At 39.9% G+C, this 11,575-nt stretch overlaps 1 protein-coding gene across 1 annotated transcript; it reads right to left on the bottom strand.

Moving 5' to 3' along the window:
- Positions 1 to 5,042: 5,042 nt before the first annotated feature.
- Positions 5,043 to 10,994, bottom strand: LOC113289247 (coatomer subunit gamma-2-like). The gene is made up of 18 exons (XM_026538453.1): positions 10,745 to 10,994; positions 10,321 to 10,418; positions 9,940 to 9,990; positions 9,742 to 9,855; positions 9,447 to 9,647; positions 9,260 to 9,361; positions 8,677 to 8,784; positions 8,351 to 8,584; positions 7,993 to 8,243; positions 7,660 to 7,831; positions 7,384 to 7,539; positions 7,233 to 7,283; positions 6,927 to 7,067; positions 6,654 to 6,851; positions 6,432 to 6,563; positions 6,149 to 6,319; positions 5,776 to 6,015; positions 5,043 to 5,609 (listed from the first exon to the last, which is right to left on the bottom strand). The coding sequence occupies exons 1-18, from the start codon at positions 10,788 to 10,790 to the stop codon at positions 5,415 to 5,417; spliced, it is 2,661 nt and encodes an 886-aa protein (XP_026394238.1). The 5' UTR covers positions 10,791 to 10,994; the 3' UTR covers positions 5,043 to 5,414.
- Positions 10,995 to 11,575: the final 581 nt, after the last annotated feature.

The raw sequence follows: 11,575 nt of genomic DNA on the forward strand, positions 1-11,575 counted from the left end.
TTAGTAAATCTAGAATCTTTTGCTTTCACAAATCTCAACGAACTTTTTACTACAACAACTTGAAATTTTATCAGCCACTAACGGCGCACCTGGCCAAAGCCCCCATTCCTCAAAAATGTCCTATCCCAACGTTCGAATGTTACGACGCATACAGCGACCCGACGGCTCATCTTCGACACTACAACCGAACCTTAGCCAGGTGAGACCAAGACGATGTGGTCTTGTGCAGATATTTCCCCTCGAGCCTTAAAGGATCGGCTTTATCATGGTTCGACAACCTACCACCTAATTCTATCGACTCCTACAGCCAACTCACAGAGATATTCCTGGAAACCTACATGTACAACAAGACTGTTAATGCAGGAATGGACAAGATATTCTCACTAGCGGTCGCCTTCAAGGAAACAATCAGGGAATACACCAACAGGTGGCACAAAATCTGTCAAGCAATTGGGAACGTAGACCCGTTGGTAAGCATCAACTGTTACAAATGGGGATTAGACAGGATGAGCCCGATGTTTATCGAGGTCCATGACAACAACCCCACAACCGAAGGAGACCTCCGAGTGATCATCGAAAAGCATGCCTGATTGGAGGAAATCCAGCGGGAAAATCCCCGGGCCCAGACGCAAAGATCTCATTGGACTAATTTGGTAGAACAAGCCAGCGGATCCAAAAAGGGAAAATCGACCCAACGTTCCAACGATGATAAGAGAGGACGAAGAGAGGATCGTCGGCGTGATGATCAGAAATTCGAAGATCAAGTTTACACGAAGCTGAACACCAACTACGCTCGCATTCTAAGGGAGATCAAGGATCGAGCAAACCTAGAGTGGCCTTGGTCCAAAGTAAAGCATCCACCAAGGTCTTAGAAATCAAGGGATTACTGTGAGTACCACTACTTCAACGGGCATCCGACCGAAAATTGCAAGAACCTCAAAATAATGATCCAAAAGCTGATTTACGCTGGGGATCTCAAGCAGTACATTCAGAAACCAGAAACTGAGGAAAGGACTCATCGGAGTAAGCAAGTCCAGTTACCTGAGGGAAACCGAAAAATTAATACCATTTCATGTTCCGAACCCAATGGTCCGTCACTTACCGATCAGATAGGGAAGAGATTGATAAATCAATTCGAAGATTATTGTGAACTCTACAAGATTGATGGCGCAGAGATCGAAGAACACGAACAATGAATAAACGCGCCCTTGACCTTTTCCGATGATGACATCGAGGAAGATATGAAACATTACCATGATCCTCTGGTGCTCACGCTACCGGTTTCAGGATGCAACATCAGGAAGATTTTAACCGATGGAGGAAGCTCCGTCAACATTTTATTCTATGAAACTTTCAAGAAGATGAAGCTAAACGATGAGCAGCTAATGACGTCATATTATACTATCTACAGGTTTAACGGAGCTGCAACGAAGCCTTTAGGGGACATCGTCCTAGAGGTAAAGTCCGGACCGATGAAGGTCAGCACCAGGTTCAGCGTGATAGATGCATCGTTCCCCACAATGCCATCATCGGACGAAGATGGGTGCACAAACTCAAAGGAGTAGCAGCAACCTACCATCAGTACCTTAGGTTTGCAACACCCGAAGGGGAGATGGAGATCAAGTCACCGCTCGGGAATGCCAGACTCTACAAAACCAGCTCAACAACGAACAAGATGAGCAACGTAAATCCCGAAGAAGCAGAAACAAAGCAGCCGCCAAAGACAAGGCTATAGATCTGTACCTTGAAGAAATCTCAGGGAAAAGCCTAGCGAAGGATATCATCGTTCTAACTACTGAAGCAGGTACCTTAGGAGCTAAGGGGGATGAAGATCCAACCAAATAACAATTAAAGAACGTTCCTCTCTTAGGGTAACCGAAACCCACATTCACGTCAGTTGAACCCACCAAGGAGATAAACATAGGAACTGAATAGGACCCTAAGATGATCAAGATAGGGACCCCAATGGATAAATATCGAGAAGAAGCCTTAATCAAGCTTCTCAAGGACTATGCGTACATCTTCTCATGGAAACTAGGCGACATGCCCGGGATCGATCCCAAGATTATACAGCACGAGCTTTGGATAAAGCCAGGCACGAACCCCTTTAGGCAGAAGCTACGCAAGGTAGCACCGGAATACCATCAAGCAGTCTGGGCAGAGTTTACGAACTCCAACAGAAATTCTCAGGAATGAGAACTTCGCCGGTTCGCGGACTGGGTTCCGGACTGAGTTCGCGGACTTAGCTTCACGCACATAGTTTGTCAACTCCAGCAGAAATTCTCGGGTTTGAGAACTTCGGCAGTTTGCAGACTGAGTTCGCGGACTTGGCTCACGCCATTCTTCCGGTTCTCTTGATCAAGAAAGTTAACAAACTTTGGTTCAAGGAATAGGACTTATACATAACTGTGTTTCCACAACAATGCTTATGTCCACCATTGTTTATGTAATCTAAACTCTCATTTCAATCATTGAAACATTCTTAGAGGACGTTATACAGTTGTTACACCATTTTCTCGTCAAAGAAATTTTCAAGATGATTAAAACATATCATGACTTTCGTCATATGGTAAAGATAAACTTGATCGAAGCGAAAAGCATACCAACACATATTTCGAGATGTAGATAAGAGAGGTATACTCGGCTCGAAATACCAAATGTGTATAATCCAAGTCTATATATATAGCATACGACTTCTTGTCTCAAAGAGTAGGAGATAGAGTAGATAGACTTTTGAGTGACAGATAAGTTCAAGTCTTCACATACCTTTTTTTCGAGAAGTTCTACTGGTTCCTTGAGTAGTTCTTCTACTTGTATGATGAATTTCCATGAAGTCCTTGAGCTTAACTACACTTTCTATCCTAGTCCGAGACTTAGCTATAATATAATAGAAATCAAGACTTATATTTTTGATCACTAACATTGACAAACATGCTTGAGATAGCGACGCACGCGAGTTCGACCGAGCAATGCTCTAACACACCTGATCCCCGCTCCTTTGAGAATAAGCCTTCGGTCCGCAGATGACGAAGAGACTCGAGAGCGAGGATTTGTTTGTGAAGGTTTCAATGGTGATTCTTAGGTGGGGATATGTCAGGGATTCTACTTGACGGAGATCTATAAGGACTCGAAGGAGGAGTCCTATAAGGGCCGCTCCTACGTTCGTTACCAGCCATAAATACCTACAAGGGGCACAGGACGAGAACGAAGGTCAAAAACCAAATCTACCGAAGATCAAAAAATAGAACTAAGATCATCAGATTGTATCAAGAATATCATCATATCAAGAACATCATCGTATCAAGAACATCATCGTATCAAGAACATCATCATATCAAGAACACAGAAGACTAAAAAAAAAACTAACAAAGCGATTGACCAGTGATTTTGTGATAAAGAACAAGGGCAAGTATATATACTTTCGTATAAATTGTTCTTCATCACAAAACCTAGGATCATCAAACAAGAAGGAGCAGAAGTAAGTAATATTGCAGACACAAGAGAACTACCTACCGGAAACAATGGTGGAAAGAAGATCAGGAAGTAGCCGCAGTTAAAGATAACGAAGAATATTTTTTCAGGACGAATCTGGGGCAAAGAATAAACGACAGCAACAGTTAAGAACAAAAGAACAAAACAATGACGAATGAGTTTTCTCAGAGAATAAGAATGAAGAAGATAACAAGGGGGAATAAAAGTTATTATGCCCTAACCTCCTCACCTATTTATAACCGCAATAAATGAAAATAAAACTACTCCGAAAATCAAGAGGAATTGAATGCTAGAAGTGGGAAACGTGCCCTAAAATCTAGGGGAAGTTATTACAGAGAGAAGGAGACCGTGAAGACAGTTTTCTTCAAAACTTTGACTAACCTCAAGCTTAGAAGAAAATGGAAAAATTGTGTACACACAATCTGAAATCGACCACGTGCCAAGAAGAAAACACGTGCATCCCATCACCAAAAGAAGCATCAAGACAATGATGCCATGCACTAACAATGAAAGAGCGTGTACCACCATCATCTGCCACGTGACTATCATCAGGCAGATCCGACGAAGATAAATGAAGGAGTGCTGGATGATAGGGCCACCACAAAGTATTGTAAGAAGACTTTGATCACTTTTTATCATCCCAAGGAAGATCCAGATCGAACGACTGAGAGGAAGTACAGCTGACACACGCGTCAACAGCTGTCGGAGGCGTGCAGGCCGCCCCAACCACCCGCATTAAATGCTACGCACCTAGGGTATATGTCAACATTTCCATGGAAGAAGCATAGGTGGACCATCGTAATAATAGGGTACCGTTGGATACCATCGGTCCCAAACGAAGATACCATCGGTCTCGATACATCAACCAAGATGATAAGGAACATCTGTCTCAAAGAAGAGGATCCCATGCAATAGGCATATAAATACCCCACTTCACTAAGTAAGATGGGGTCGATCAATTTTAGGGAGAAAGAACTATAGTTCAAGAAAGAGAAATTGAAAGAGTAAGTATGAGTTTTGTTTGTAACCCCTCTAGCATCGTTCCCTACTCAGAGTCAATTGACTATCCATTGTAACCTTGTACAATACATAGTGAAAAACCAACGCCGTGGATGTAGGCCTCAGTGCTGAACCACGTAAATCGTCGTCTTATTTACATGCCGCACTTATAATCTTCTAGTTTATTCATTATGCAACGTTTAATTCATTATAGATACTTCCATGACGCGAGACAAGGACGAGCACCAAGGCTCCGAGTCTCCCAAATGTCTATTATATGCTGTTTTACCTATTTCATTGATTTCATTCATAATACCAATATTATTGATTTCATTCATAATACCAATATTTTGTGGACACGAAGATGCCATCGTAATTTCCGTGTTCACACCCATCAAATTAAATGACTACATCGCGAAAGGGCCGATGGATAAAAGGGTTTAGATGTTGGAGTCGGAAGGAATTCATGGGTGAGTTGAAATTGAAATTTAAGGTTTCAGGAGGGTTTCAATAACAATTTTACTTGATATGTAGAAATTGATCATTGTGTTTAAAAAACGATCCAAAGGTTCCACTTAAGTTAGAGATCAATCCCATTGGAATAATAAGTGCTTGAAACATTTTATGTAACATACACAAATTTTACTTAATCTCGATCATCTTTCTTTAATGTAGAGGTCGAAAGAATATAGCTAGTGTTGTTTTATAGGATGATCCAAGATGATGATGTCACCCCTCTCAAAAATCAGGCCCTCTACAAGGGTTGTTTTGACAAAGTACAGGTAAGAAAAGGAAAAGATATATATATTAGGAAAAAATGAGGATTCTAATAAGGGTGCCCCAAAAAATCAGGGGCAGTAAAGCACTACGTTGGCGCTTTTTGCACAGGGAAGGCTTTGAATTGTCACCCGACACTCCCAAAATTAGCCGCTGGCAACAATGTCATGGATAGCATCACTGACAGCTTCATCCTCAGATCTAACAGCTAGCTTCATGGCAACTTGCTTGGGTCCATCGATTCCGAATGACAAACGAACCAGCACCTTTACATTACCCACGAACACACCGGATAAAAGACATGTGTGTGATCTTGAATTGCTTGGAACAACTTCAGTCCCCTGCATAGTAATATACATACACAATTCAAAGACCCAAACATGCTAAAGAATTGTCAAATATCAACTGCCATTTATTATTCAAGCAGAATGTACCGTGATTCGAATGAAAGAACTTGAAAGAATCACATGGTTTTAGAATTTTAGGTGGCCATACCCAATTACTCACCTCACAAGGTTGCATCCCAAGAATGTTAATGACAGCACTGACAGCCTCTGCCAAGCTCTCTCTAACACCAAGGCCGTACTCGTCTACCTTCTCGCATTCAGGGCCCATGCCTTCCCAAGCGTTCCTGAAATTGGATACCCCAATTTTCAGCATATAATCAGCTGCAACAATCTCTACATCCTCCAGCTGATACTCGTCTTCCACACCGTCATCTTCCACATCTCCTGTACTAGTATCAACCTACAATTGGTAGGAGAAGAAAAAAAAATTAGAGTGAGAAAACAGATTACCGTAAAGATGTACACACTGGTAGTGAAATTCTTCCGGAAAAGACAGTTCTCAAAGAGCAATCAAAATGATAAATATATTTTACCTCTTTAACAATGAACCTTAAAGTATTCGAGAATTTTCCAAAAGCTAATCCTTCAGGCTTTTCAAATGCTACATAAGTCTGCCCAGGGGAATCATAAGGTAGGGCTGTTAAAGGCTTGACAGCCAGTTCCGCGAAACCCTCTGCTTCAGATGCATCAACGATAACAGTTACCTGATACCAATCAAACGAAAAGGAGAATTTTAAGAATCTTCAGATGCATCAACGATAACAGTTACCTGATACAAGGAAAACAAAATTTTGCAATTTCAGAGTATAGAATTACATTCTCTAGTTGTTGCTCAGGGATTGTATTCGTGCAGTTATATTGGAACACAACATGATCATCAAAAATGTGTTTGACAACATTAACCGCATACTCTGTCTCAGCTTCCGTCAATTCAAAAGGAGCCGAAGACTGGAAAAGAAAAACACATAAATGATAAAGATAACAGTGTAAACGCATTAACAGATGTAATTTTATACTGATAAAGATCACAAATAGAACCTTGAAAAGCTTCCCGAAGCTTGAAAACTCTGGGATAGATGAAAGAGTTTTCTCATAAGCATCAACGACTGGTTTTGGACCAGCAGGAGGTGCACCTAAACCAGTTTGCTTTTTACCAGTGGCTTTCTTTTCAGCAAGAGGCTGCGACTTAACCTCCTTAGGTACGGAATCAATATCAAAAGCTTCCTCAGAAGGCTCCTGTATTATATGAGATGATTAGGTGATAAGGATAAAATTTGAAAAACAAACAGAAGGGCAGGGAAAAAAACCTACGTAGTTTTTCAAACTCTTCTCAAGGTTAACCAAAGGGACATCCAATGATCCAAAAAGGAATTCTTTCGCTTCGGAATTGGTTTCAGCCTCAGAACCATCGCCACGAAGGGTATTAAGATAGAGTGTGGCCCTGTCACGGACCTGCGTACAATAACAAGTAATTTATTCGAACGTAGATTCACAAACGAGTGACATTAGTAGCAGAAAGAAGAAACATAAACAAGCTAAACACCTTGGGCAACATTAACCAAGTATTATTTGTAACCAACACCACACAAAATCAAACTATAGCACAGCAAACTTCACCTCATCGTCACTGTCAAAGAGGCATCGATTTAGCAGAATGAAGACACGAGGCTGCAAAAAATATGCATGACATAATTTTCAGACACCGTTAAAACTTCATTACAATCATCAGTACAATGATGAAGATATGAAGAACAGTCTGAAACATTACCTTTAATGATTCGACTAATGCACCATACTTGGCCAAAGTGCTGACGGCACTTGATCGAACAGTAGCATTCTCAAGAATTACACGGTTATAGATGTAACGTATGTATTTACTTGGATCTGAGGTCTTAGGCCCTTCATCTCCCAAAAAATGAAGTATCTATGTCACCAAGAAAATTAAAATAAAATATGAGAGACTAAATAATAAAGCTAAAGCAAAATAAGTTGACAAAAAGTGCAATAACAATGACGAAAGGAAACTTCTGGAGAAAATGTTCACCTGAGTAGATAGATATGTGAATTCACAATCTTCAATAAATTCACATAAGTGAAACAATCCACTTTCTTTTGCATCCGGTATATGCCTTATAAGGATGACAATTGAGTCAACAATAGCCTTTTTATACTCGAAACCCCCTTCTTCTCTAAGAATGTTGCTTAAGAAATTCATCCTGAGAAATAGGTAACAAAAACGATCAAAAATTGGATAGCAAAAACAACATTAGACACCAAGCAAAAGACAAATTATGGAACCAACAAATTCAGAAAAGGGAACCACAGCTGTTACTCTATTAGCAATCTGTTTGAAGGAGCAAAACCTAAGCTTACTCACAATGAACGATACTTGAGTGGGAACTTTAGACACAAAGATCGAATAGCATCAACTACAACAATCTTGAACTCATCTGCAATATCAGACATAAAATTGGTTATCTGTTTCATCAGACGATCCACACTTGACTCATTTCCAGTCTTCAAAAGTGTGGTGATAGCAAGTGTTGCAATGCTCCGGTTTTGATCTGAAATTAAGCTCTCCATATCGATGTTGCAGTTTGTAACTGCCAGTGGATGGGTCATTGCAACCTGCATAGTTTTTTTGTACTGAGAGCTTAGTAAAAACACCATAACCCTTACTCTTAACAGTGAAACAAGTTTGACAGGATTCTGCATGGTTGAATAGAACCGATCACCTTATTTAAAGTACGGACAGCAGCAAAACGAAGCACTGGCTTGGATGAACTCAAGAAGAGCTGTAGAACAGTGATGGCAGGAGTCAATTCCCGATTCGTCACACCACTCAGCTCTGTTATTGCTCTAGCAGCTTCAAAAATCACCATTTCTGCTTTGTGTCGCAGACAGCCCTCAAGATAATCATAAAAAGGGCGGTCTCCTGTCGGTGTATTTACACCAGTCTCGCGTATCACCTGCATGATATTTCTTACTTTACGAACACTTGATAATAAAAACAAGTACAGTAAGGTTGCCAACATTTCCAATATCAGAAGAAAAACAATACCTGACAAGTATACCGGATCAGAAGGCATTGAGCTAATGGTGACCGAACTGTTCCTTTTGTCAGACTGGTAACTAGCTTGCTCACAGCTAATCTGTCGTTTTGTCTTATCTACAAAGTGAAATTCACCAAAACTGTTAGTACAACCAAAAATGATGCAAGTGCCACTTCATTAGACACTCCTTTGACCAGTTAATTTGGATAGGCAGAGACTCCCTTCCCAAACTCTGGGAGGCACTGCAGAGTGTCTCGTAAGTTGGAAACTTTGGAAATCCAGTCTGGCAAGAACAACACCTTCAGGTCAACAAAGGTGATTATAGACACAAGGGACCATCTCCATTAGGGCTTGGGCCGTGATGTTTCTCAAAGAAATCAAGTTTTCAGGAATTTTAATTTCAGTTTGATATTATGGTGGAAGTATTTATAATTTCAATCTTGTCAGTTTCCGCAGTGTATTATCTGCCTTCCCGATGATTAAATCATCCGACTTTTCACTGAGTTCCATAAAAGTATAGATTACAATCTACACACAGCAGGTGAATTATCGTAAAAGGTGTTAAAGAAAGGGATCGCGTTTTGAACTCACCTGGTGGAGAAGAGCTAGAGCATGGAACTGTACTAGAGCAGCCCTTGATTGAACAGCTTCCTGTACCTCATTACCCCACCGCTTCACAATTTCTGGGTTTGTCTAATTTAAAGGAGAAAGAGAGTAAGACAACAACTCCAGAAGTCGCTGTACTATGATGCATACAACCAATGCCATATTACAGTACCTGAAGTAAGTGGATTCCACTGACAAGAGCAGCACTGGCAACCACTGGGTTTTTGTCAACAATTGCTTGCTTTAAGTATCTTTCTATTTGTGTGAGAAGGGTTCCATCAATAATTCTACAGAGAACTCGGATAGCATTAGCCCTGTACATGTCGGACTTGCTATTCATATCCTTCATCAACGAGCTTGTGACAATGATAACCTTTGTTAAAGACAAAAAGAAAATATATCAGAAAAGATTAAAAAAAGGCTCGCTTTCTATTGCAATTTTACATTAGCTCTAAAGGCATCCTTACTTCATCTGATGATGGAGAAAGTTCCTTGATAATCAAGTAAACCATTCTTCTGAGTCCTATATCCTTGGATTGAAAGAGCTTAGTGACAGCAAAGAATACTTCTGTGGCTTCAACCTACAAAATGCACAACAGTTTAACAAGTTGCAGATTGCAAAAAGAACAAAAAAATTATGCATATTAAAACAATATAAACCTTACCTTTGTGAATGATTCTCCTTGATTGAGTAAATACAGAAGTTTTGTGATCACCTATTCATTTAGCAAACAGGGTACAGCTAGAAAATCAATTCCCAGAAAACAACAAAATATGAATCAAAAACACACTACAGAAACAAAATTTATTTCCCACAAGGAGACCTAAGAACTTATACTAACTATCCATTGTTGATTTGCATTCTCAGCACTAACATACAGTAGTGGAATTCCAGCATTATAATTATTTGTACACCTTTTGTTCTTTGAATTAACAAGCTCAATGCAAATTACTATGAGATCTCACAATTGATCCAAAGAAATTAAGGCATTTTCCCCTTATACCAACTGCAACGTGTAATGGCAACTCATTAGAAAATTAAATACCTGAGAGCATCTCCTGGGATCAAGTTGAGGATCATGAAACACTCTAGCTTCTTGAAGAACAGCACCCTTCTCGATCCCAAGAAAAGGTGAATATTCCGCTGCAAATAAGAATAACACTCAATCAACTTCCACGATCAAACTAGATCCAAACAACATAACCAACCTACATTCCAAGACTAATCCAACTAAAACATTTCCAGAACCACAAATTCAACATCAGATCTACTAAATCAGACGTGAAAATATCCTCAAAACCATAGATCTACCTTGAAATTTCTATCCACTTGAAAATTCTCAAGTAGCCACAAAATGCGGATCAAGAATTAAACGTTATAAGAAATTTGAAATTACGAGATCAAAAGTATATAGTGATACTACAGCATTTGAATTCATTCAAAAACAAGAACGAATGGTGTGTAAATACCTTCATCATCTCTATCGTCATCTTTCTTTATCAGAGGTTGAGCCATCGTTATTTGCAGAACGATCTGTGTGTTTCAGTTCGTTGGTTGAGCAATTCAAATCTCTTTCTAGAATTTTATACAATCAAACAGAAAATCTATCAATTTCGTTAAGTAATCTCCCTCTTTCTCTCTCCTCGTGTTCTTAGCACACACTTGACTCAAATCTGAAATCTCTCGGTTTTCTGTCTGGGAGTTTAGAACTTCATAAACAACTACTATACAAGTACTTGTCAGTTTTCGGTTTTTAATGATCCAGTTCTTAGACCCGGTGCATTTGACCCGTGATACTGGCGTAGGATATCCAGGTTTCTTACTAAGGGCACCATAGAGGATAAAGTTTGGCTTGTCAAATATACGAATTAGGCCAAATTTGATGGAAATGGATGCAGATTCAGAGGATGAGAGAATGATCAATAATCCCATGATACAATTATATAAGGGGCAAGTTTCGCAATATCCGGAATCAAGAATTGTATTGAAAAGAAGATTTACGTGGAGATTTCGAAAGGAAGGTCACGAACAAATGATGCGTGATTATTTTATTAATAGAAGTGTGTACATTGATCAAGATTTTTAACGTCGCTACCGCATGCCACAAAAATTGGTCATGCGGGTTATTGGAGAGCCTTGCCGGTTAAATCCTAAATTCAACTATCAATTTGATGCACGAAACGTACGAGGACATAATCCTGAACAAAAGGCCACTGCAGGATGCAACCCTAAAGATTCTAGGTTATGGTGTGCCTGTGGATGCCTGTGATGAGTACATTCGTATGGCTAAAACAACAGCA

The sequence above is a fragment of the Papaver somniferum genome, chromosome 6, assembly GCF_003573695.1.
Source record: "Papaver somniferum cultivar HN1 chromosome 6, ASM357369v1, whole genome shotgun sequence".
Taxonomy (NCBI): domain Eukaryota; kingdom Viridiplantae; phylum Streptophyta; class Magnoliopsida; order Ranunculales; family Papaveraceae; genus Papaver; species Papaver somniferum.